This window comes from Neophocaena asiaeorientalis, unplaced genomic scaffold (genome assembly GCF_003031525.2).
Source record: "Neophocaena asiaeorientalis asiaeorientalis breed wild unplaced genomic scaffold, Neophocaena_asiaeorientalis_V1.1 scaffold150, whole genome shotgun sequence".
Lineage (NCBI taxonomy): Eukaryota > Metazoa > Chordata > Mammalia > Artiodactyla > Phocoenidae > Neophocaena > Neophocaena asiaeorientalis.
Genome location: NW_020176571.1, coordinates 9124388 through 9152194, shown reverse-complemented (window position 1 = coordinate 9152194; position 27807 = coordinate 9124388). Strand labels below are relative to the sequence as shown.

Below are 27807 nucleotides of genomic sequence, written 5' to 3'. Positions count from 1 at the left end.
TGCGTGGGCCTCTTCACAAGACAGCTTTAGTGTCCCTACGACACGGGGGCTGAGCAATCCAAGAGGCAGAGAGCCAGGCAGAAACTGTCCTTGTGATAATCTCGCCTCGGACATTACAGAGAATCACTCCTGCCACATTGTCTTCACTGGAAGCAGGTTATGAGTCTGGCCCATGTTCAAGGGAAGTAGTATTAGATGTCACCATTTGAAGGGAGGCATATCAAAAATTTGTGGACATATTTTAAAACCATCACAACTGTTAGGTTAGAGAGAAAAAAAACCAGGCAAAGTGTCCAATTCAGTCTCAGGTATAGTTCAATTTCATTTCTTAAGTGGTTTCTTTAAATAGTATAAGTCTCCTTTGGGTAAAAATGTTTTCTTTTTCATAATGCCTCCCAAGGAGGTCCTGTCATCCTCTCTGAAGATAACATCCATTTGAATGGAGGGTGGGGAGGGGTAACATACACATCCTTGTGGAATTGCTGAAGGGGGGTATCCCCGACTTCATTCTGGACCTAGAGTGTGCACTGGCAGGGCTCCGGCATGATGCCCCTCGCTGGCCTGAGCGCTGGGGAACCTGCTGGCCTGCGATGCTGAAGCCTGCAGCTGGTGAAATTCATGGCCCATTTTTGGCTTCAGGCAAATCTCCACAGGGAGAATCGGCCTCCTCCCCTTGGGGACTCTTTTCCCCTTGGCCCCGGCTGTGGAGTCACCTCACCTGACCACGGCAGGCCCCCTGGCTGTTAGTTGAACATCCATGCTTCAAGGGAACCGGAAACACTTGGGACAGTTGACTGTTCTGTATGCCTACGTACACTGTGAGAAACTTGCCATTGGCCCGAACGGCCAGGCAGAGTGCAGAGGATGAGGTATGAGGGGCCTAGGCAGTGGTCCCCAGAGGGGAGCAAAGGCAGAGAGCTCTTGCCCTGGGCGCCCCTCTCAGCCTGGAGGTAACTTACTGTGGTACGCAGAGTAAGGACCCCTGAAGATATTCACCCTAACACCCGGAACCTGTGACTGTGTTACCTTACAGGGCAAATGGGACTTTGTAGATGTGACTAAGTTAAGGGCCTTGAGAGGGGAGATTATCCTGGATTATCTGGGTGGGCCCAATCAAGTGACTTCCCAGTCTGAGGTCAGACAAAGGGAGATGTGACTGTGGAATAATGGTTAGAGAGATACAAGGTTGTTGGTTTTGAAGTTAGGAGTTAGGGGGCTACGAGCCAAGGAATGTGGGTGGCAAGGAAACAGATTCTCCCTGTGTAGCCTTCAGAAAAGAACACAGCCCTGCTGTCACCATAATCTTAGCCCAGTAAGACCCATGTTAGATTTCTGACCTATAGTACTGTAAGATAATAGATTTGTGTTGTTTTAAGCTACTGTTTGTGGTAATTTGAAACAACTACAAGAGAAAATGAATGCACTCATATCCGCCTTTGGTCTAGAAAGAGGTCAGGCCCAGTGACTGGCTGCTTTATTCTCTTCTATTTCTCTCTGAACCTGAGACCTAGAGGGAGAGACTTTTTGTTTTGTTTTGTTTTTGCGGTACGCCAGCCTCTCACTGTTGTGGCCTCTCCCGTTGCGGAACACAGGCTCCGGACGCGCAGGCTCAGCGGCCATGGCTCACAGACCCAGCCTCTCCGCGGTATGTGGGATCTTCCTGGACCGGGGCACGAACCCGTGTCCCCTGCGTTGGCAGGCGGACTCTCAACCACTGCGCCACCAGGGAAGCCCGAGGGAGAGACTCTTACTTTCCATGTGGCATGTCCTTGTTCACCACAGAGCAGAATTTATTACTTTTTTATTTTCATTCAGACAACAAATTGAAAGTAAGTACAGTAAACACCCATACACTCTTCACCCAGATTTCGCCAGTTAACGTTTTGCCATATTTACTTTCCCTTTCTGATTATGTGCGTACATATTTTTTGTTGTTGTTGAACCATTTGTGGGTAACTTGCATTCGTCTCGACCCTTTATCCTTAATACTTCAGCATCTCCTAAGAATAAGGAAATCCACTTATTAACCACAATTCGTTTCTCACACCTAATAGAAATAATAATTCCATGACACCATCTAATATCCAGTTCACAAGACAAATTTCCCTAATTTCCACAAAATATTTTAGAGCTTTTTTATACCAACTCTCCCTCCCTCCCCAGTCAGCATCTCATCAAATTACATGCTTTGCAATTGGTTTTCTTTAGTCTCTTTAATAATAGCTCACCCTTATTATTTCACAACATTGACTTTCTGATAAGTCCAGACTAGTTCTCTTGTAGAATATTTTGTTTTCTCATTTTGGTCAATTATTTTCTCATGATGTCTTTAATCTGTTTCTCCAACCCCTGCCTTTTTTTTTTTCTCCCCCCAAACTGGGCACTCTGTCTAGAGGTTTGATTAGATTCAGGTTAAATGCTTTTAGAAAGAATATTTCATTAGTAATGTTGGGTAGGTCACCTTGCTTTATGTTAGGCACTAATTTCAGGTTGTCCCACTGTTAGGTTGGTGATGCTAAGTTTGGTCACTTGGTTAAGATGGTGAGCCCCTGCCAGTCTCACCCTTGAAAAAGTACACATTTCCCTTTGCAGTTTGTAAGTAACGTACAAACAACCTGTTCCCAACAACTTTTCCTCTCATAGTTTGAATACCTGCTGTGGTCCTTGCCTGAATCAGTTATTTCACTGCGGCCTGTAGAAATGGTGTTCTAACTATTATATTCTGCCTTTATTAGCTGTCATTCTTTTGTAAAAAGAGCTTTCTTTTAAGAGAACTGTTGTAATGACTCTCTCAGTGGACAACTGGATAGTGGTTTGCTTTCAGTTTTGTTTAAAGCAATTGGAAAGCTCTTGTTTCTTAAAAGGATGCGTTAACTCAATTATTGAGTTCACTAATATCTCAATAGCATCCTCAATATTTCCAGTTGTTTCTTTGCTTGTTTCCCAGGGCTTCTTAAAATCCAGGCAGTTCACCATTGTAGGATTTGAGGTAGAGGTGGGTGAGAGGTTCACCAATCTATGGTAAAAGGGAAGAAAAACTACTAGATGGGAACCAAGAACGAGCATGGCATCTTGACTGCACCAGTTCTCAGGAAAGTCAGCTTGTGGAAGTTGAGAATCTAGAAATTCCGATAGAACTGCCTGCAGGCTCTGGAACCCCTTGGAAAGTTTTTGCCTGCCCCAGTGTGAAGGCCTGCTCTATGGTACCAAACAGTCTGAGCAAAGTCTTCTATATTTGGTTGATGACAAATAAAGGAATTTTGAGAATGGCTTTCAAAACGGTAGCTTGGATTTCAAGCCTATTGTCTTGCTGTACACTCCTATTTTGAATTTCAGAAGCTGAATATTATTTCCTTCTTTCTTTCCATTACTTTTATAATTTCTGAACAGTGCCACATTCCCTATCCCCAAGGCAAATCGATTCCCCAGGCAGGCAGAGGGGAAAAGAATCACATAAATTATTTTCAAAATATTACCGTAGCTACACAGTATTATGGGATTTTTATGGGTTTGAATAGAAGACAGCTGTCTATTTTCTTCCCAATGGCTGGGAATAAGTTTGGTGATTATAAATTTAATATTTTTAACAGAATTAGTATATTACATAACATGTTTTATAGCCATCCTTAATAATATTTCAGATTATGATTCCTTATAAAATCGTTTTTATTATTTTATCACTAAGCTGTGATGTACACATGCAATCATCCTAAAAAGAATGAATAATTTCGTCTTTTTTTTTTTTTGCATCTCAAATGATTTAAAGAAATCTTTTGTGTTTTTGTTTTTTTTGCAGTACGCGGGCCTCTCACTGTTGTGGCCTCTCCCGTTGCGGAGCACAGGCTCCAGACGCGCAGGCTCAGCAGCCATCAGCAGCCATGGCTCACGGGCCCAGCCGCTCCGCGGCATGTGGGATCTTCCCGGACCAGGGCATGAACCCGTGTCCCCTGCATCGGCAGGCAGACTCTCAACCACTGCGCCACCAGGGAAGCCCAAAGAAATCTTTTTGATTTCTTCTGTCAGAGGCCCGTAGTAATGAATCACATCAGTCACATTAAACTGACAAGTTATTTTGATTGAGTCCATTATCCATGATACAGATTCGTATCATATAATATGCCTGCTCTGGAGTCATACTAAATACTCCTCAATCCTAGCTCCCACACTAACTGGTGGTGTGGTTTTGGGCACGTTACTTATCTTCTGTAAGTTTCCTCGTCTGTAAAACAGGAATGTTAATAATAGTACCTGTTTCATGGTTTGATAGGATTAAATGACATCATGTACTGAACACCTGGTGCATGATAAATATTAGCTGGTTTTGTTGTTGCTGTTATCATTCACTAAAAGAAGAGAGGTGATATCTTAAGTAACTGTCTGGCTGGCTCTCTAAAACTTTCTTCAAACACATATCCAGCTTTCCTGATAAATGAATTTTCTGAAAGTGGCAAATATTAGAATTAACAGAGTTGAATTTCTCTGTGAGTCTTACATAGAAAAACTAGAATTAGCTTGATTCTTATCCTAAAATAAAAGATGTAAACATGTCTTAAGCTGTGGATGTTGGACCAGGAAGGCACTTCAGTTTCCTGAAATTATACTCCAGCTCCTGTATGCTGCCTCTTTTCTTATAGAGTTTGCATTATTGCACATTGAAAGTCAGCATTTCTATCCCTCAAAATAAATATTCAGAATTGCCATGCTTAGGATTCTGAGTTAGAAACCATCAGCTACATGCATGCCTAAAGAGACAAGTGCATAGCTAGCTTAAGTTCCTGACTTGGGATAGTCCAAATGCTATCCAAGGGATTGACCTTATTATTCAAATTTATTTTTATTCAAAATAATCCAGCAAGGCACGTTAAACCATATTTATCTTTTCTGCTATAAAATTGTAAAGCATTCACAAATTGTTCCTGGTTCAGGTGTGGTTCTAAAGCATCTCCCTAAAATTAAGACTGTTAGACTTAGATAAATGGCCTCATGAAAGCCAGAAGCCTCAGCCTGAGAAGAAATACGTTTCCTGTGTTCTTCCCTGTGCTCTGTGGTGGCATATGCCACAGTTGTTCTGTGAAGGTGGCATTTTCATTTAGTGGCACCTAAATAGATTTTTAAGGAAAGCAGCAGTGGAGGATGGGGGGAGTTACCATTGCAGTGTCCATACTAATTCCTAGAAGCCTTTCAAGATTTAGGGTCAACAACAATTCAGTAAAGAAAGGGCCCATTAGGTAAATTTGGCTCTGCAAATGCTAATTGAAAGTCCTCCTCTGCAGTTCAGTCCTGTTCCCTCTTCCTTTCTTTAGTCAGCAGGGTCCCATGGTGACTGGTTCTGAACGAAATCATCCCCTTCAACAGTTACCATGGCAACCGGGATGTCAGTGAAGCAGGAAAGACCCTGCACAAAACTGCTCCTGCCGGGCTCCCTCTCTGAGTTGGAGAGCTCGGCCCTGCCTGAGGCCTAGGGATGGGACTAAAGACATCTGGACGTGCACATTCAAGAAATCTTACGTTTGCCTGTCATTGTGCCTGTGAGCGTAGATATATGGGCATATGGTAAACTGTGTAATGAGAATTTCCCCTCCCCCCAAAAAACATGGAGCATGTTTAAAGGGTGGGGATGGGTGGTGGGATGGGGCCGGGGAGGTAGACATGGGATAGTCTTTTTAGGTTTAATGGTATGTACAAATTATAAATGTGTTTATAAGGTTACAGTAAGTTGATAGTAGGGGAGGTTGAAGCCTTACATATATATAGCCTGATGTATATTTAGACACAAGACCTCAGGGGAAATATTTTTAAAATATTTTTATTTACCTGAGAGTGAAATAGACAAATGGCTTTAAGGAGCTCTGAAGGAGGGTGTAATGCTGTCCGTGGTGCTGAACACTTGATTGTCTTAGATGTGCCAAGGGGGCTCTGGAGGGAGGTTAGGGAACACCTTGCCATGTTAGGGTACTGATGATAAGAAAGAAAGAGACGGCCTGGGGAGAAAGCATTCTTTCCTTCCCTTCCAAGCAATTCTGAATGCCCAGGAAAAATGTTCAGATGAAAAATAAAACAAAAAAGAAAGCGGAGAAGCCTGGAGGTTTGGATGGTTGAATCTTCCTCTTTTCGTGTGGAGATTTTTGGTCCGAGCCAATCAGGTCGGAGATTTCTGCTGCTATGCTCCTGAAAGGAAAAGTGGGGGAAGGGAGAGAGAAGCCGGCCACATTCTCCCCTGGAGCCACATGATCCATTTCCCATGTGACACATTCCAGAGCCCTGGAAAGGAGAAGGGAGGGGCACCAAGGGAGTGGGGCTGGGGGCGGGAAGATGGTTTAACAGTCAACCCTGCACAGCGTCATCTTGTCTTCCTACCAGGAAGCAGGCTCTGAGCCAAGGGGAAGGCAGAGGACAGATATGGATGTGTTCCCAAGCTTCCCTGGTGGTTTATGGCATTCTCCAAACTCCTCTGCAAGGGCTGTTCCTGACCAAGAAGACCCAAGGAGACCGTCTCTGAAATAAAGTCCGGATGAAGGTATGTGCTAGAGATCCCGCGGTTTTGTGGCTGAAATTTGGCTCAGAGGACATAATACCTTCTGTTTTCCAGACAATTTCGAGATTTTGTCCCGGCTTAGACGCTGGTTTGGGGCTTTAGATTTGTCACAGGTCCAGAAAAGATGCCTAGGTAGTTCTGTAAAATGAACAATTCACCACAGTCACTGCCTGTTGAAGAAAAACGAGATGGGAATTGTATATAGTGATAATTAATAAAACAAAGCACTCATTGCTGAAAAGCATTTTTTTCATTGAATCCTGGAAAGAGGGAAAAAGATAATATTACTGACACCAGCCAGATTTCATTGTCACTGCAATAAAATCCTGTTTCATCCTTTTTCAGCTGCTTATTCTGTGCCCATGTTCCCCGAGGTTATTGGCAGTGGCTTAGGGAGCCTGAGTGAGCTGGCGTGCTGTTTCTTTGTGCTGTGTGATCGTCTTCCTTCTGATGTTCCTGATACCAGGAGTGCTTGTGATTGTTTCCAGCTCTCTTAGGGACAGCAGACTGTCACCAAATTCCATATCTTTCAGAATAGCTACCAAGAAGGCTTCCAGGAAGTTCTCAAAGGGATCTTCCAAAGTTACAGGCTAAAAGAATCTGCCATGCACTCAAATCTTGATATCTTTGACTATTTCTATCCAGCACAAAGAGACGAGCTAGCAGATTTACATTTTATTTTGTCTTTATTTAACGAATACTTGTAAAGTTCTTGTTATGTGTAAAGCATCATTCTAAGCACAGTCAGTTATTTAATCCTTATATAACCCTCTGGGGGAGTTATTATTAGTACCCACATTTTGGAGACGAAGAAACTAAGGCACAGAGGAGTTAGGGAATTTTCCCAAGGTCACACAGCTAGCAAATAGGAGAAACAGGGTTTGGACCCAAGAAACTTGACCCTAGAATCCATGATCTTAACCACTTAACTATGCTGCTTCCCTGCTCCTATTATTTCAAATGATGTCAACAGTTGATTTGGCTACAAATTTTGTTCAGCTGATGCTACTAGAACATTGAATCAGCTTTCCTGGCTAAAACAGACCCCCAGTGAAATCTATAGTAATCTTGAATTATCCCAGTAGTCACATTCTGTACCCCCAGATAACCCAGTAAGTAATTACCTGTTCTTCTCTTCCCCTTGTGCTGTATAGATATCTGGTGGTAAAACACTGTATTGCAATGGTGACCAAATGATGTCTAAAGGAAAAAAAGAAATCTAAAATTACATCATGGTTCATTTTTTTTTTAAATCAAACCTAGAAACATTCTTCCATCCTCAGGACCTAGTAATAAGACCAGCCTAAGCATATTAACAGTACTTACCTGGTTTTCAAAATAAAATAAATAGATTAAAAACTTCTGAAATTATAAACACAAACTATGTTATCAAACTGAGTAGATTTATTGCTTTAAAATAATATTATCATACTTTAAAATAGGGAATAGATTTCTCTCTTTTTGCAAATTAATTTAGGTTTTTAAGGGGAAAAGAGGAATTTTTTTTAACTTCTGGAAATATCTGAAATAGAAGGGTTACCTCCTTTTGGTCTGTGTAGTTTCCCTTTTGGCCCTTGACAAGAAAAGATGACTGATCTCATTCTTATATGCTGTGGGAAAACTTAGAGAAGTTACTAGGTCAGAGATACAAAGAGGAAGAAAAGGGGGTAGGAATCCAAAATTTGTGAAATTCCTCACTATATAAAGTGTTTCCTTCACGGTTTCAATTGAAGAGAATACTTTGAGAGGAAGGAGTCCCCTTGATACCTTAAACTTTATTGAACTTTAGTTCTTAGATTTGCTGAAAGATCCCTGCTGAAATCAGCATTTCCCTGGAACAAGTACACTTGACGCTAGCTACTATAGTCATCCGAAGTCAGCTTCTAGACAGAAGGGACCATCTCCTTCCATCTGGCTTTCTAGCACTTAGCACCCAGCCCGTTTATGATATCATCTCAGTGTTCCCTTGTGAATGAAGAATGGGAAGACTCAAGACTGACAGCATGCTGGGGGCCCATGCCTATTTTGTTTTGCATGCTTTTATGCGGAGGATAGTGAGGAGGTAAAAGTGTAGTAGGAGAGAACTTGGCAACAGTCAATATTATGTCTGAAATGTACATGTGCTAGTCAGACAGACCCTGGAGCAATAGCAGACTAGAGTTCCAAAAGGATCCATAAATGATTTCCTGGTTATTACCAATCCCCCTGACATTTTATTTATATTTAGAATGAAGTTCTCCTGATATTTTTATTTACATGTAGATGGGGGCACCCCAAATAGTCTCATTTTCCTTTGATGTTTTGCCTGGCACCCTCTCCCCGTGTTGAAATAGTTCACCTTGGGTTGAGAGTGAATGTCGTGAGAAGGTCAGTTCCTGCCCCAGGCAATCCTGCCTTAATCAGCTGTGCCTCCCGGTCGCTAGAACACTTCACCAAGAGCCCACCGGGTAGGACTACAAGACTCCTCCCTGGAGAACCATGGGATCTTCAGAGTCAGAGGGGGTTGAGCCAGACTGCCTTTTCCACACCGTGGCAATTAGGACCTGAGTACGAAAGATTGTCTCAGGCATCTTGAAAGGTTGCTTAGGATTTGAATTTAAGTTAGCAGTCTAACCTGGCTTAAAATAGTCACCCCTCCTGATAATATACACACATATAACCTATTCTGTTCTTTTTTCATCTGATTAAGTCATTAAAGAGCATTAAGAGTGGGGTTTGTGGTTACCGTTTGGGTCCTTGAATCCTGTCTACTCATCCTCCTGGTCTTTAGTGTGACCTGGAGTGAATGAGGGGTGGAAAAGAAACAGCCCTGCTGGAAGCAAGGTACAGCCAGGCCAGTGCTGCCTGCCCACCGCACGCTTGCTGGCCTTCTCAGATGAGCCAGGCTAGTGCACACAAGAGTCTTAGATCTGGAAGCCTCTCTGGGCTTCCTACTCATCCTTCTCAAAACTGAAAGGGGGCAGTCCTCTCTACCAGCTGAACAGGAGAAGTAGAATAGAGAGAAAGTGGAGCGGTTCCTCTGGAGGAGAGGGCTTGCCAAGAGTGCTTTCAGCTTGGAGGCTAGGGATGAAAGAAGAAACAAGAAGAAGGACAATGGACTTGTCCCTCAGTGGGCATGTGGAAGTGATGCCTGGGTTCTGCTTTTCACTCTTAGTAACTTCCCGCTGCTGGTAAGCCCTGCCTGCTGAATTATCAGGTCCTTTCCTAGGATGTATATGTGGGGAGGTGGAAAGAATAGAGAGAAGGACCAAAGTGTGGATGCAATTTCTCCTCTGAACCCAGGCGAACAGTGGGTTGAGATGGGAGGTGGCTTCTCCAAGAGGACAGTTTAAAAAGCAACAGGGGAGTTACCATCATGACTATATTTCCCTGTTTATAGAGTCACTTTTCCTGGGCCAAACTTTGAAAGCACCCATCTCTTGGAGCCTGTCATTCAGCATATTTCCAAGACACTGGATGTCTGTCATGTTTAATCCTGATGGAAGCTCTCTGATATGCATTATTAGCCCCAGTTTCTGATCAGGAAACTGAAGCTCAGAGTAACTAATCTGCCCAAAGTCACATACAACAAATAAAGCCAGGATCTGAATCCAGATCTTTCTGATTCTGTGCTCTTTCCACTATGTCACAAAATAAAGTTCTTTCCTCTACATTCTTTTAAAAAAAGTGTTTTTGGATATTAGGGTAATACAAATACAGTTCTAGAAAATTTGGAAAATATAAAGAAATATAAAAGTGTAATGAAAATAAAAATCAGTCATGGTCTGGCCACCTAGAAACAACTTATTTTAAAATTTTGGTGTTTTTCTTCTCAGTCTTTTTCGATGCATCTAATGGTAATGAAAGTAAACATTTGTTAAACACTAGCTTTTTTCCAGACATTGTTCTTAGCTCCTGTCTGTGTCACTTATTTTATTCTCACAACAAATCAAGAAGGTGGACACTGTTTTTATCCTAATTTTACTGGTGAAGACACTCAATAAGCACATAGATGTTTAGTAACTTATATAGGTAACAGGTGATTTGAAACCCAGGCAGGTTGGCTTGAGAGCAGGGTTTCTCAATCTCCGCACTGTTGGCCTCTTAGATCAGATAATTCTCTGTTGGGGGTCGGGGGGAAGCTGTCCTCTTCGTTGTGGAATGTTTAGCAGCATCCCTGACCTCCAGCTACCAGACGCCAACACTTTCCTCCCCGAGTTGTGACAACCAAGAATGTCTCCTGATATTGCCAAATGTCGCCTGGGAGGCAAAATGACCTCTGAACCACTAGTCTAAGAGCCCGTGCTGTCAACCATGCATTATGGTTGAGATAACGTAGCCTCTTCACATTTTAAATGTGTTCAGAGTTATTTTCTTCTACATCTAAAGAAGGGAATACACCTTTGAATTTGGAGGCAGGCTATGAAGACTCCCTGGGATGTCAGTGGCTTTAAAGAGCATAGGCAGGAAATTAATTATTTCCAGGGAAATGCTAGACTTTTGTAACAGGTTTGTCATATCCCACCGTTGCCCAGTGTGGAGAATAGCCATGTTTCTTTCTCTTATTACCTTTTCCTGGTTCTATGTGTCAGGCACCCTTAGCCTTCAAGATCTGTTGTGGCCTCTCCCGTTGCGGAGCACAGGCTCCGGACGCGCAGGCTCAGCGGCCATGGCTCACGGGCCCAGCCGCTCCGCGGCATGTGGGATCTTCCCAGACTGGGGCACGAACCCATGTCCTCTGCATCGGCAGGCGGACTCTCAACCACTGCGCCACCGCGGAAGCCCAAATGCTAGACTTTTGTAACAGGTTTGTCGTATCCCACCGTTGCCCAGTGTGGAGAATAGCCATGTTTCTTTCTCTTATTACCTTTTCCTGGTTCTATGTGTCAGGCACCCTTAGCCTTCAAGAATTCAGATTTCAGGTGTACACTTATGGTATAGCAGGGCAGTGCTTATCAACCAAAGTGTCAAAATGTGTCCCAAACAAAAAATGTCTGTTGCAAATAATTTCTAGCTGATAAAATACCAAAGTTTGCTGGTGATTCATTTTTTAAAAAACTAATTAGAATAAAGGTAAGGATATCTACATAATTATTTTCTTTTCAACATGACTTCTAGGTTGAAGATTGTAGGCTCAGCTCCTGGTGTTACATGTAATTCTGGATGTGTCCGTAAGAGTGTATCACATGTATGGACACATTTGTCACATCTGCCTCCGAAGAAGAGGTTGAAAATTGCTGGTGTTGGTGATTTTGGTCAATCATTGCTGATATGCAGAGAGGATTAAAATAAGAAGCACTGAGAAGTGATAGCAGTAGCATTTTAACTTATAAAATGTCTAAAAATATATGGCACTAAAAAATATATTAACCATGTGAAACATATGCAGATACATGTTCAGCCATATTTTCAGTCACATCTGACCACATATATAGTTGCATAATTTGTCCATGAAAAATACATGTTACTGCAAATTCAAATCTAACTTCTGCTCCATGAATTTGAAGGTTCCTTTCTTGGAAAACCCTGATTGAAGACAGTGGTGCAGATCAAAATTTCCCCAGAGTGTTGATGTGAACTTGACGTGAGACAGAATGTAAATGCTTCTGAAAAACGGAAGTTCTTAGTAACTTCCTGTTTGGTGCTTACACTCGGTTCTTAACAAATCCTTCACCTTCTTTTCAAATAGCTATAAATCATATCTACTGTACAGCTCTTTGCTTTGAGTGTAATGAGTCTGCTCTTTGCCTCCCCCCCCTTTCCTCTTTCAGTCATACAACTAAAGATGTTGATACTGAAATCAGAGATTGGACATAAAACTGAACATTTCCCTCCCAAACTTGGACTCAATGAGCACACGGCAACTATTCAAAAAATGTTTGTTGTAATAAATTAAATTGAATTTGGCAAGGTGCAAATTCTGGGGCCAAATTGTTTTCTTCAAAATTTGGAAGATCCCTTACGAGGAGGAGAGGTGTGGAACGTTGGTCGAGGACAGTCAGGGGTTCTAGCAAGTGTTTCTTCCTGCTGAGAAGTTTGGTGTTACATGGGATTGGAAGCAAACACAGGTGGCAGGTCTTCTTAGACCAGACTGCTTCTTGCAAGGAATCTTCAGTAAGAGATTATTGGCACATCCAGGATAATTAGTGGGGAGGGCTTGGCTGGCCCCTCTGTACAATTCATCTCTCCTTTGGAGACCCAGACTACCAATCTTGGACAGCAAAGGCTCAAGAACTGGGCCCCAGCAGCCCTAAACAGCTTCCCGGTCCTCCCATCACAATGCACTTTCAGGATGCACTCTCCGCCAGGTGAAAGTGGTGGATTATAAGTGAAATGAAAGTGTGTTGCTCGTCACAATGTCTACCTATCAGTTGTAGTTCATAGAGCAAAAATGATCCTAGAAATCATCTAGACCAACTCATTCATGTTGTAGATATGGAAATAGAGATTCAGGGAGATTAATTTACTTAAGGTCCTTACACCGATGTAAAAATAAGACCTGGGCCTCTTGACTTGCTGTTCAGTGCTTATAGTCATAATTATAACTTAGGTTTCTTAGTCTCCAGTCTAACATTTAAGGTGAAGTAGAAAGTGCTACATTCTTTAAGCTTTTGGGGGTTTCTAATATTCTGGATGATGGTGGGGTAGTGGAAAGTGATAGAATGGCTGGTATGAGTTTCAGTTTTCACACTCAGTTATATAACAAATGCTATATTGAATTAGTTTCTATTGCTGCTGTCACAAATTAACACAAACTTAGTGGCTTACAATAATGGCCATTTATTACATCACAGTTCTGCGGGTCAGGAGTCTGCGTGGGCTTGGCCAGTTTCTCTGCTTAGAGTCTCACAAGGCTTCAAGGTGTTGGCAGGACCATGCTCCTTTTTAGAGGCTCCAGGGACAATTCCCCTTCCAAGCTCATTTCGGTGGTTGGCAGAATCCAGTGCCTTGTGCTTTAGGACCAAGGTCACGTTTCTTTGATGGCTCTCAGTTGGGGGCCACCAGTAACTCCCAGAGGCCTCTCCCTGGTTCTTGCATGTGGGCCCCGGCATCTCAGAGCCAGAACAGCACGTTGATTCCTTCTCACGCTTGGAATCTCTCTCTGGCTTCTGCCGCATCTCTCTGTTACTAGCCGAGAAAGTTCTCTCTTTGTAAGGGCTCATTAGTTTGGGTCCCCCTGGATAAACCAGGATAATCTTCCCATTTTAAGTTCCATAACCTTAATTGTATATGCCGAGTCCCTTTTACTATATAATGTAGCATATTCACAGGTTCCAGGATTGGGGCATGGGCATCTTTGGGGGCCCAAAGTGATTATCTTTCCTTTTCAGCCTCTGGAGAGAGGAAGGCAAGGAAGGAGTTGGGAATGGCCATTGGGTAACCAACCAACCATCTGCCATCCATTTCCCATCCATTTTGGTTCCCTATTCTGCTATATTTTTCTCCATAGCACTAACCATTTCTTTATTAATTGTGTTGTTTTTCTTATTTAGCTGTGTAATATTGTTTCTCCCACTAGAGGAAAGCTCCATAAAAGCAGAGACCTTGTCTGTCTAGTTAACTTCTGTATCTCCAGCATTTAGCACAATCCTGACTCACACTAAGTGGAAAAGATTTGGATACTTTGTGTGATTGAGGACCACTTTGCATATACCATCCTAACACATTAGTCATTTGTTACGGTGAAGTTGCTTGGTGTTTCTTTTTCCTTTTCCCATTTTATCTGACCACCGACTTTGTGAGAACAGTAGGGAGGGAAGTTCTGTGTTATTAAACCATTCCACACAGAACCCTACTAAGTGGCAGTTAGGGTGGGAAATACTGGATAGTGTCCTTTATATATTCCCCCAAAGAGGAGCCAGTATGACCTAACATTTTCTCCTGCAACTTGGTTTGCAGAGAATTTGGGGAGGATTGCAGCTTGTGGTCAACATAAACCTCCACATGGGGTGAAGCTCGGGCTCCTTTCTGAGATCATAGATCTCAGAGAGAGACGGAGTCTCAGAGGTCACTGCTCTACTGATAATATGTAAAAAAATTTACTCTTTAAGTAGTAGTTAAATTTTAAATGGAACTTTGGTGCCCACTTTGGCAGCACATATACTAAAATCAGACTTTGACTTTAAAAGAATGATGCTCTGATGGTGATAGAAGCCTTCCTGGTTTCTGGAAATCACGCCAAGGATGCTGACTGTGTTTATTTCTAATATTTTAGAATTCGTGTAAAGAACAAAGAAAGGTAAAGGTGATAGAAGAGGAATAGTTCCTTAAATCTAGATATCTAGAAATTTCTCACCCAGAAATGTCGTTGTGGGTTATTTTGTGATGTTAGAAGAGGCTGTTCTGAAAATCCTTCTCTGTTCAAAAAATCATGTTCTCCTTGAAAGCATAACCAATATTCAAACAAAAAGAAAATGTGCCAAGTCTGGTCTCAGGAAACTGCTTGATCCCAGTTTGGAAACAAACTGAAAGGCATAGACCTGGAAATATTATGGAGGAATATTTATATATCTTATATAACAGGAGGAAAGGGAAAAGGGCATTAGGGAAAATTCCAGGCTTATAAATCGTGATGCTAGTGGTCTCAGATGGTGGAGAAGAAACTTTGTTTTCATTGAAAGTATGAGGTTCTTTTGCAATTATTCAAAATTATATAAAGGAAATAATTTAAGCAGGATAGACTCTATATGCTTTTGAGAAAGACATAGTCAATCCAGTTATATTTACATCTTTTGGTTTAGGGTATAGAAAAAGGTTTTATCTGGCTAACATGTCACTATAAAATCATCCCCAACTTGGAGAAATGTTATGTTTATTTATTTGGACCCCAATGACTTTCCCCTTAAAAACAATGTTGTGAATGATGATTAGGTCCCCAGGCCCCTTCACAAAAGCCATTCATCCTTAACAGTGCTAAATTATGTGACTAATGTTAGTATTATCGCTATAGTATGTGATGTGGTTACTAAAATTTGCTTGTCACATGGCTTAGAAGACTTTTATGGGCTGACAGTAGTAAGAGTGCTAATTTTTTCAGCACTCGCTATGTGCCAGACACCAAGCTAGGTGTGTTTTAGAACTACAGTAGGATAACACTGATTGAATGTTTTTCTCATACCAGGCAGATTGACTTGTAATAACTCATTTAACTCCTGTGCATCTGTTATATCATTTAATCCTCATAATAATCAAATGAGATAGGGACTAATTGTCCCCATTTTACAGATGAGAACACTGGAATCAAGAGGGTTAGATAACTTGTTTTGGATCACACAACTAGTTAGTGAGTGACAGAGGAAGGACGCACACTTCAGCTGTCTGCTTCAAAGCATGCACACATAACCACTTTGCAATATTCCTGTATTGTGAGATGAAAAATAAATGTTTTTCAGCAGAAGATTATGTTCTGGGTGTGTAGGTTTGTCAGATTTAGCTAATAAAAATACAGGACACCATTTAAATATTGTAGGAGATATTACATGGGACATACTTATGCTAAAAAATTATGTGTTATTTATCTGAAATTCACATTTAACTGGGCATCCTGTATTTTATCTGGCAACCCTATCTGAGTGGCACGTTATGAGAACATGTCTCTGTCTCTCTGGTTTTCCTCTTCCCCACCACAGTCATGCTGGTGGCTACCTGAGCCTTAACGTAGTTCTGTAAAGCACATAGCTCAGTGTCCGCACCAGAGCCATAGCTCAGAGCCAAAAGCAAGATAGGAACTCAGGAAGCTTCTGAAGAGCGTATGGGACCTCCTTAGCCATTTGTAAATTCAGGGATGTGTGTAAGTTCAGGACTTCGGGATAGGTTGCCCCGTAAACTCTGCCCTACTGGAAGCGGTGGGCTGGTCAACGTTTAACAACTGGCTCTTCAGGGGAAAAACCTATTTGTGATGTTTGTCAGTTTCATGGTGTGAATATTCCTACCATGGCTGATTCATGATACCAACATGATGTCACTGAACTTGGAGTTGGGAAGGAATGTGCACAGCTGTCTCTGAGGAGCCCCATGCAAGCCGGTCCCAGTCCACCTCTGTTCCATTCTTATTTCATATATAGGTAAATCAGGCCTATATAACAGTGAAAGATTTAAGGAAAATATCTACCACCATTATATTTCCTAAATTACAACAATTAAAATTTAAAAGAGAATTTCCTACTCAGGGAAATACTATTGATCAAACTTTTTCTGCATTTTAATCAAACTGAAGTCTAGAGTTCTGCTTTCATTCCGCATTTAAAAGGCAACAAGTTAATCATCTGCGATAATGAATTTCCAATATTCTCACATTCTTTATTCTGAAGAAAGGCTGTATTTCTAGACCAACATTTCTACCGCACTTTTGATACTAAGCCTCTGTGCAGTATATAGTGGGAGTGATTTTTTTTCCCCCAAATGTTCACTGTGTCACATATTTCTCAGCTAGCATATTGAACAGATGTATCTGTGGGTAGCAAGAGGCTGTGGGGGAATAACTTTATATTCCTATGTTTGATTGAGAAGTCCGTGTACAGCCAGTTTGACTGTCTGAATTCACATCCAGCCCATTGTGGCTTTTCAACAGTATGACCTTGGGGAAGAACTTCAGTTTTTCTCAATTGTAAAACAGGACTAATCATGTTACCTACCTCGAAGGGCTACGCATATGAAGTACCAGACACATAGTAAGCACAAAATAAATCCTAACTCTTGGTAGTAGTAATGTTATAAATACTGTCATCGTTGTAATTAGTCTCATTAGTAAACAGCCAATGTATCTGCTTAGGTGCAGCAGATACTTTCCATTCTACAGAAAATGTTTCCGTTCATTTTTTTTTTTCCAACCAAACCATATAAATATTCAACATTATAAAATTCTAATTTGCCATTAAATTTTTAAACAAATGTCAGAAAAAAATGGTCTTCCTATATTATGAGAACATCTGTGGATCTTTATAATTTCAGGAGGGAAAAAGAAATCTGTTGTTAGGGTTTTTTTGAGTCTAGAAGAAACCTAACCAGCAAGGATGTGCTTATCCAGGAATAGCCGCCGGCAAACTGTGAAGTAAACACAGTTTCTCATCTGTGCCCCTCTATTGTGGTCCTTTCGTTAGTTTCTAATCATTCATACATTCAGCCATCCATCAAAATACGATTTTCAAAAAGTTAAAATCATGACTGTCACGATTTTCAAAAAGAAGTTAAAATGACTGTCATTCATCATGACTCATTCAAATATAGAATGAACACCATATCAAAGATTTATTAACTTATTACTGAAGGAACTGATCAGATAATCAGGTTGCTTCCAAGAGCATTTGAATAAATGGATATTTGTAGGGTTTTTTTTGTCATTGCTGTTGTTTGTTTCCTTAAATAATGTGAGCATAAGATTGCTAGGAGGCACAGAGCTGGTTACTGTCGTACAGGGCAATAAGTCTATAACCTTTGGGGTTATTTTATCTACTAGACAGAAATTTGCATGTTAGCGTGTAATGTCTGGGCGCTAGTCATATAGTAATAGCAAAATCAAGCACAGATACATTCTTCCAGAGAATTAAATAATCCTTGGGGAAGCCCATTTAACAATGTCGTAGCATGACATTAAAATGTTATGCTATGGGGACCTCCCTGACGGTCCAGTGGTTAAGACTCCACGCTTCCAATGCAGGGGCTTGCGTTCGATCCCTGGACAGGGTGCAGCCAAAAAAAAAAAAACACTTACGCTATGCTCTCTGTGCCTTATTTTCAAGTATTGGATAATTTTTCTTAACACCTCTATCCATTTTTTTATTCAGTAAACCTTTATTAATATCTGTATGCCCCAGTGATATAAGGACACAGTCACTGTCCTTAAGGAACTCATAATGCAACAGGGGAGACAACGTTCAAAATAAAAATTACAGTATAAAATGATAGACATATCATTTTATATATAGACCCAGACCTCTGTAATGATGGGACTCTCCAGGGTCCCATTATTTCAGAGGTCCCCCAGTCCCTAGCTCTACACCATGTCAACCCATCCACCATTTTCCCCACCTATATATTAAAACCCATCTCTTAGATCCCAATAGATGAATAATTCCTCTCTTAGATAATATATAGATAGAGATATATTTTAAAATAGGGGCCCTCAATATCAACCCAATGGAGTGTGTCATGTGGCAGTCTCCGAGTTGGTTGGGAACAAACAGGTTGAGCAGGAAAGAGGTGAAGAAGTCTTTCTTGTTGCTGCTATAATTACTGAATATGGATGACCCAGACATAATTATGAATTCCGCAGCCCTTGTGTTTCAGAAACACCCCCTTGAAGATGTATTTATTTCCAAATTAATGGAGCAGGGGAGACCTTTCTGAACTTTTACTTTGGGACCCTAGAATTTAGTTATAATATGGCAGACCATGTTTTCTGGGAGGGGGGTGCAGGAGGCTGTCTGCGGTCACCTAAACTACCTTGACTGTCCCTTAAGTGAGAGTTGACCTGGGTGGCTTCAGTTTCACTTGCCCTGCTCTGGAGCCATGTTTTCCCCTGTCTTCATGGTCACCAGCGTTTCGGCTCTCTGAGAACACACGGTGATTTTCTGTCTCTGCATTTAATTCTCCTAGCAGAGCCACCTAGAGTAGGAGGCCTGTATTTCAGTTCTCTGTACTTATGGAGTCAATTCAGTAAATAGCTAACAAGCGATTATTAATGTAAAGAACTTCAGTGGAAGCTGTAGAGCACAGACAATGAATAATGCCCTTTTCCCAGGACCCCATAGTTAATGAGAGAAGACAGAAACATGGAAGCCATTCTAAAGCAGTGATTGTTAGTCTGGGCTGCGCGTTGGGATCACCTGGGGAACTCTGAAACATCCCGATGCCCAGGCTGCACTCCAGAGCAATTAAATCAGAATCCCTGAGGGGGGCTTCCCTGGTGGCGCAGTGGTTGAGAATCTGCCTGCCAATGCAGGGGACACGGGTTCGAGCCCTGATCTGGGAAGATCCCACGTGCCGCGGAGCAAGTAGGCCCATGTGCCACAACTACTGAGCCTGCGCGTCTGGAGCCTGTGCTCCGCAACAAGAGAGGCCGCGACAGTGAGAGGCCCGCGCACCGCGATGAAGAGTGGCCCCCGCTCACCGCAACTAGAGAAAGCCCTGGCACAGAAACGAAGACCCAACACAGCCAAAAATAAATAATTAATTTAAAAAAAAAGAATCCCTGAGGGTAGGACCCAGGCATCTGTATTTTTTTTCAAAGCTCCCTGGGAGAGTTCAGTGTGTTGCTAAGCTAGAGAGCCATGGCTCTAAAGCAAAACAAACTGGGAAGAGGAGTAACAACATGCTCTGTGAAGAAGGAATCCACAGCCATTCTGTATATTCTTATCCACTGTGTGACCACATTTCAGCCCATGAATGTGGAAAATGTAACCTCTCATTATAGCCATGGGGAAAATGTAGGTCAGTTTGACTGTAGGGCACTTAGAGACTGTATAGTCTGGGAGGTATGGTCTGCAGAAGACTATACCTCTAAGGGGAAAAGGGCCCCCAAAAGATCAGCCCTAGAAGGATGACCCCCAAATCATTCCACATGCTTTCTCCCTCCCTTGTAATGTTTGGGGCTTTTTAAAAAACCCCTTGTGTTCCTGAAGAAGGGACCTTCATCCTCCAGGTCCCCGGCTTACACCTCACCTCCTTTGTGAAGCCTTTCCTTTCCTTCCCCCTATCCCAAGAAGAATCGGGTCCCTATTTTTCTCTGTCACTTAACTCCTTATCTACTAATTATACTTATTATAGAATTTAGTTATACTATGGCAGACAGCTCATTTATACATTTACCCTTTTATGAGCCTTACTTTTCGTTGTTCTCCTAGTACCTAGCATAGTTTCTTGGTGTATTGAATAAGTAAACAGAGCTGCAGCACTTTTAGGTCCAGTCCGAAAAGTCATGCCATCAAGCAGGGGCGACCTAGACTGGAGAACTCCTCAGGCTGCCTCGTTCCATTTCTGAGCAGAGGGATCCTGCGCTTCCAGGCAGGAGTGTGTGGGGCGGGGGCGGGGGCGGGGCGTCAGAGAAATTGGTGGACACACTAGTTGATGTAAAGCAGCTGGAGGAAAGGATGGACGAAGGCCTCGCAGCGCTTTGGTGTTAGTGGTGATCTTGAGTTTCACCTGCAGACTTTTGCTGTGAGAGGAAGAAACAGAAGGAAGTTCACAGGTTTCAAAGTGTGTGTGGAGCCATGGGAAAGTGCCTGTGCTCCCAGCTCCTGTTGTATTTAGGCCACAGGCATCCCCCAAGAGTTTAGAGCAGCTCCTTCTGTCTGGGAAAATAGCTCGTCTGTTTTATTTTTAAACTTTAAATCTTTTTTAAAAATTGTAGGGTTTTTTTTTGGGCTTTGGGGTTTTTTTTTTTGGAATTTTGTAGGTTTTACACATATAAAGGTGAAAAGATTATTTCAGTTTTGTAAGGATAACAGTCATGCATTCCAGATTCTCTAGGACAGTGCTAATTTTAGATCTTATGTCCTGTCTTCAGACCGTGTATCCTAATTTTTTATATGGAAAGTATGGTAGCTAGTCTTACAATTTACTATCAACCAGTCAGCCGTGCTTAAAGGTCTTTTGTTAAAATGGCTAATTTCCTTACATTTCTCTTTGAGAAATCAAGTAGGGCTGTTTCATGGATCAAAAAAAAGCCTTGAAGGGAACCTGGACCTGGCCTTCAGTGCATTGCCCTGAGCCCCAGACTTTTGTTGAATGTGGTTTCTTGGTGAGGACAATATCTATTAACACCCTCTCCCTACCACAAGTCATTGGGAAAACCCTTCAAGGAAAAATGGGTCGTTAAGAACTGTTCTTTCATCTCCCCTCTAAACCCCAGAAACGTTTCTCTGTGAGGTGTAGTGACGGGAGCCCCGGAGAGGGCCGGGAGGCCCTGCTGAGCCTGCTGCTGGTGTGCCCTCCCCTGCACCACCAGCCAGGTGGGGTCGCTCTGGTTATTATGGATTCAATCGCTGTGCTTCCTCTTTCTGCTTAATAAATTCAGACCAAATTGAACCCTAATGATCAGACTGCAACCAGTCACCTCAATTTTAATTGAATGGCCCACAATGATACAGGCTTTTTCCCTATTAAAAAGTATACCTTTTTTTTTTTTCCCCCTCACTGAATAGTAGGGGAAAAAAAGTTAAAATAAAGGCTGGGTAAAGTTAGAGTTGCTTGCTTATAATCATCTGAATGCCATAAGGTTTCTAGTAACCTGGTTACACGTTCATTAGGGGACATCTTGTATATTCCTCAGTCAGGGTCATTTGGTGAGATACTAACGACAGAATAGCATCAAAATATGTCACTGATAGGTGGCCTATCATCTTTTGGAAAAAAACAGGCTATGTTTATGTGTCATTAAATGCGCTACTTCTGGCTCATGCGAAAGTGTTATGTTTGCTCCATGTGCTCCCATAATGCTTTTGTAATGGAAATTCTAAAGTAAGTAACGACAGGGTCGTTCCCAGTGGCCAGTCAGTCTGTATTCACAGATTTCTGTTAGCTTTTTCCATAGCCGACGCCTGTGTGTTTCCATCTGCCCAAGTTTTCCTCCCTTGCAGCCTCGTTACTTTAGTGGTACGATATTCGGGAACTTCTCACGTACCTACCGGGATTCCAGCAGCACTTCATTTGGGGGTAACACCCTAACCATGAGCCAGATTTGAGCTCTCTAACCCTCCGTGATCCCCAGCGTATGAAGGGAACAAGGTTCAGTGTAGGAGTGGGGCTTGCTATGAGTTCCACCACATTTGACTAAGGGTCAGGAGATGGGGAGGCCAGGGAAAGCCTGAGCTGGGATCAGCTGAAAGCATCCTAAAATGAAAGAGAAACGGGGCCAGAGCTCTTTCCGGCTAGTAGTCATGTTTTCCTGCCAACACACAAGCCCTACTCATTGACAGATGACAACCGATCTAAGCGTCAAGTAAGGTTGTTAGTCTTAGGAATCAATCCGTGTAACACCGTTTTAACAGGAGGCCTCATTCTTCTTTTCTTATCCAGAACTAAGAGGGAAAAAATGAATATGGTTTTTGCTCACAGAATGGATAGCAGCAAGCCGCCTTTGGTTGTTCCTACACTTCTGGTGCCTCTCCAAAACCACAGCTGCACGGAAATGGCCTCCCCTCTGCTGAGCCAAGACCTGACGGAGCTTTACGAGGAGCATGGCTGGAGGAGCAACGGAACAGACCTGCACTACAGACCAAACCCCGGGGAAGTGGCCACAGCCAGCATTTTCTTTGGGGCCCTGTGGCTGTTTTCTGTCTTTGGCAATTCCCTGGTGTGTTTGGTCATCCACCGGAGCAGGAGGACTCAGTCCACCACCAACTACTTTGTGGTGTCCCTGGCGTGTGCCGACCTGCTCGTCAGCGTGGCCAGCATGCCTTTCGTCCTGCTGCAGTTTGCCACCGGCCGGTGGGCCCTGGGCAGCGCCATGTGCAAGGCCGTGCGCTACCTTCAGTATCTCACCCCGGGCGTCCAGGTCTACGTTCTCCTCTCCATCTGCATAGACCGGTTCTACACCATCGTCTACCCTCTGAGCTTCAAGGTGTCCAGAGAAAAAGCCAAGAAGATGATTGCAGCGTCCTGGATCTTTGAGGTGGCCTTTGTGACCCCCGTGTTCTTTTTCTATGGCTCCAACTGGGACAGTCATTGTAACTATTTCCTCCCCTCCTCTTGGGAAGGAACTGCCTATACCGTCATCCATTTCTTGGTGAGCTTTGTGATTCCATCCGTCCTCATAATCTTATTTTACCAGAAGGTCATAAAATACATTTGGAGAATCGGCACCGATGGTCGAACAGTGAGGAGGACAACGAACATCGTCCCAAGGACAAAAGTGAAAACTGTCAAGATGTTCCTCATTTTAAATCTTCTGTTTTTGCTCTCCTGGCTGCCTTTTCATGTTGCTCAGCTGTGGCACCCCCATGAACGAGACTATAAGAAAAGTTCCCTTGTTTTTACAGCTATCACGTGGATATCCTTTAGTTCCTCAGCCTCTAAACCTACTCTGTATTCCATTTACAATGCCAATTTTAGGAGAGGAATGAAAGAGACTTTCTGCATGTCCTCGATGAAGTGTTACCGAAGCAATGCCTACACTATCACAACCAGTTCACGGATGGCCAAAAAAAACTATGTCGGCATCTCAGAAATCCTCCCCACGGCCAAAGCTGTAGCCAGAGACTCAAGCTATGGTTCATTTGACAGGGAAGCCAAGGAGAAGAAGCTTGCTTGGCCCATTAATTCAAATCCGCCCAATACTTTTGTCTGATTTCTCAGAATTCTTTCAATTACTGCTATGCACCAGAGATTAAAAACTTTAACTGTAAAAACAGAAGCTATTTATGTATATTTTTTCAATCAACTTTCTGAGGGAAATGTTTGATCTTGTAAAATGCACTCACTATTGATTTTAGTTTCTGCGTTTTTTATTTTAGTTGCTTTTTGTTTTCGAGGAAGCTTTCACCTTGAGCTTATGGTCAACGGTCCCTTTCCTCTATTAGTTACATACATTAAAAAAAAGAATGCTTTCCTACTTTTTAATTTACCAGTAGGTCCAAAAAGCATAAGCCATACACACAGTCTTTGATTAATGATTCAACCTGGTTTTATTCTGTTTCCTTTTTCTCCTCCCTACTGAAATTTTGTTAACTGTGGGCTTCTGTTCCAAATGAAATCTCCTGTGTGACACATTTCAGAGACTTGAATTTCTCTACTAAGCAACATTTAGAAAGGCTTAATATTGTATATGTTTCTACATTACCTTCTGTCCGGATCTGTTCTGGAGAGCGCTCCGTATATTGGAATATATTGGAACTTGCTGGGTAGTCTTCTGTGATCGAATTATAATCAGGATTCTTAGGGAAAGAAAGCTTACAGAGTTGCCTAATTTTGGTCTCTGTCTCTTTTTCTGTCTCTCTTTCGTTCTCCCTTAACCTAACCAGCTGATGATGCCTTGAAACATTTGAAGTGGCCGTGCTGTTTTCCTCACATCTGTGTCCCATCTAGGCTGTGTCCAGGATGTTTACGTCTCTTCTGAGTTAAACTCAAGAAAATGAGCAGGGACCCTGCCTGGGCAAGCCCAGAAAATGCCAAAGGGAGAAGTGCAGATGGGATCTCCCTGCGCTCTGCAGTTCAGGCAGACACCTTTGGCTGCCCGGCGCTGCCCCTATACACTAGGACAGCAAGGGCAAGGAGCGCTTTCTTCTTTCTCCTGGACACTCAGACATGAGGCCGTTTCTCCAGCCAGCACTTCCTACCCCTCATCTCTCTCCAGGATGTATCATCATACCCTCAGCAAGCTCAGACTCTTCTTTGGCTGTGGTAACTCGAGATTTTCTTCTCTGGTTGCCAGGTCTCCATTATTTCAAATCTAGGACTAGCACATTTTAAAGATGTACTTATTCAAACAATAACGGGTTTACAGACAAGACCGGTGTGCATTTTCACACCCAAGTTAACGAGAATTGCAAATAATAATATCAGTTGTTCAGTGATTTTACCTGTATTATCTCACTTTATCCTCTCAAGTATTCTGTGATGTTCATATTATCATCTCTACGTGACTTGCCCAAGTCGGAGTGTGACCGAGCTGTTTTTCACACTCAGGCCCCCTAACTGCAAGTCTGTTGCTCCTTCCTTGACAAGACAGGTTTCTCTCTAGGGAATACATGAGTAGCCAAACCCATCCAGACCTCTGTGGGCCTAATGGCTGCTGCCTGCGTGGAAATCTTGAGGTCTGGGAGAACGTGGCATTCTTAACAGGAGAGTCTGGAAATTTAGTGAGCTGGCCCTCACCTTTTCCTTGGCTGTGGCTAGGTTCCTGGGCTGGTGGTGCTAAACGTCTGAAATGGGAAAGAAGCTGTACATCCCACCTCGCAGACACAGGGAAACAAGATTAGGCTTGGGATTTGGGGCAAAGAATGAGAACAATAAAGTATTCCATCCACAAAACGTCTACAGAGCTGATGCATTTAAGTGGAGGTGCTTTCTTTACTCAAAGTCAAAAGATAAAAAGTGTCTTGTATTTTCTTCCTTTTCTTTCCCCTCCACATACTCTTCCTTATCCTATCAGCCAATGGCTGAGCAGACAAAATGAGCCAGATGTTTATGTCCCATGGCCCTGGTATTTTGTGGTTCAGAGTTGTTAAAAAATAGAAGAGACCCTGCAGTACTTTTTTTTTTTATTTTTTAAAGTCGGATTGTAACAAGTAAAATTTCATTTACTTTAATTTTATTTATATATGTATTTTAGGTCTCAGTTTAAACCAGAAAAGACTAGATGATTACAAAGCTCCATTCTGTCCTTAATGTTCTGTGAGTTTACCCCAGTGGGTGGAAATTCAGTGAGACGACCTCTTACAAACTCTTGTTATCGAGATTAGTTTTTTTTTTAAATCCCCCCAAATAATGACAAATTAAGAGTGTTAATCAAATCACAATGGAGAGAGCTCTGAAGTCTCATGACCCATGATAATTCAGCTACATTTTCTCAGCATGTGGATAATTCATTTTATTTTATTTTTTTAGTTTAATATTTAGGATTCCTGTTGTCTCACTTGATCCTGAATTTGGAAGAAACTGGATGTAACGCACAGACTGATGAAGATTTGCATAAGTCCCAGCAGTACGGGAACAACATTCACCCTACCTCACGTTTACCTGCCAAGCACAGGGAGGCAGGCTGTTGGGGGGAGTAGGAAAACGACTCCAGTCTCCTTATCAGGCACGTGACGAGGTGCATCACAGATGTGGATTCATGTAGCCTCCAAACAGGAGTTCAGGAAAGCTAACGGGGAGCAGGGTTCTGAGGAGAGCAATTCCCCTCCCTGGCTCCAGGTGCCCACAGACCATCAGAGGAAGGGGCAGGGTCGCATCCTTTGAGGTGGAATTCAAATTTCTCCTTTCCTTCTAATCTTCAGTGGAATCATTAGTGCCACCAGCCTGCTGCCCAAAGTCCATCAGCACATCCTGCTCAGGTACACTTCCCTGTGGACCTGCCGTCACAGGTTTCCCCAGGGTGCCTGGGACCAACGAATGCCCTGGGCCAGAGTTCTCAGCAAGGGCAGTTTCATCCAGGGGGACCTCCACCAAGCATGTGGAGAGCAGGGTCATTTGCCAGATAAGGTTGGCACTCTTGGCTCTCCTGGTGGGCGCAGTGCTTCCCTTCTCCCTCCAGCCTTGCTGCTACCTGCCAAACTTGCTTTGAAGCAACAGAAGCAAGATCTGTTGGAGCTGCTGGACCAGGATCAGCTTCAAGGTTATGCTCCTTATAAAAACCACACGTAACAGAAGCAGAGAATTCGACTTCTAGAGTAGAAGGAATGGGACGTTGGGAGACCTAACCCAAGCCCCTCACTGTTTAGAAGAGCAAATTATGTCCAAGAGAGGTCAATGTAGGGGTAAACAAAAATGCCTTCTGCCAACCAGTCCAACATTCTTCAAGTTTGCCGTGCTGCTGGCATGATGCATTCACTGGAGTGAAAAAATCCTCACTGTGTTGGGAAGAATATGAAAAGAATAAACAATTCCCCATTGCTTAGTGAACCTGCTAATTCATCTGGAGCAGAGACGACCTTAGGGGGCCGTGATTAGACAGCCATGGAAACGAACCAGCTTGGTGCCACTGTTTTGCAGAACGACCGCTTGGTGGCACTGTGGCCAGTAGGCAGACCCCACCAGCTCTTCACAGGGCCTGGCACACCGGCGATTTGGGGGAAAGTCCTCGTTGCGTAGCAACAAGACAGTGAAAACTGCTGAGCACCCAGAGCAGCAGCTGCGGATTAACTAATCAGTGTGTTCAAAACACAAAGCATCTCAACATGGGAGGGAATTCCAAAATAATTAATACCCTTTACAGACATGAAATCACTAGTCAAAATATTCTTTTAAACCCATTTTACAAATGGTAGCATTTTCGAAAAACCCCATCTCACCAAACACACGGTTGTGCCACCCACACTTACCAGGGCCTCTCTCTTTTCTCCTTTTATTATTTGACTCTCAGAATTTATGGATTCCATAGCAGTGTAATCTAGACTTTCCCTAAAAGTGAATGTTCCTGTGTTCCTGGTAGGTAGGCAGTTAAATTTATTTTAGGTTAAATTTATTTTTGGCCCGTCTCATTTCCCTCAGACCCTCTTTAATTTTTTGAGCCCCTACCTACAATCTGGGCCATTCTGAATTGTTTGCTCAACTGAACACTTCTGTTCAAAAGCTCTGTCTTCTTTCTCAGGAGAAGCCTCCTTACTATTTTTTTTAATTGAAGCATAGTTGATTTA

At 42.7% G+C, this 27807-nt stretch overlaps 1 protein-coding gene across 5 annotated transcripts in view; it reads left to right on the top strand.

Annotated features, from left to right (window-relative positions):
- Positions 1-25453, top strand: part of GPR19 (G protein-coupled receptor 19) — a 33412-nt gene extending 7959 nt beyond the window's left edge. For 4 of the 5 annotated variants that reach the window (XM_024733311.1, XM_024733314.1, XM_024733312.1 and 1 more), the window contains exons 3-4: positions 6361-6517; positions 22529-25453. In XM_024733311.1, coding sequence (XP_024589079.1) covers positions 22545-23798 — 1254 coding nt within the window. In that variant the 5' untranslated portion in view covers positions 6361-6517; positions 22529-22544 and the 3' untranslated portion in view covers positions 23799-25453. Of the gene's footprint in view, positions 1-1592; positions 1830-6360; positions 6518-22528 lie in introns of all 5 variants that reach the window. The other variant, XM_024733313.1, reaches the window with a different exon arrangement.
- Positions 25454-27807: the final 2354 nt, after the last annotated feature.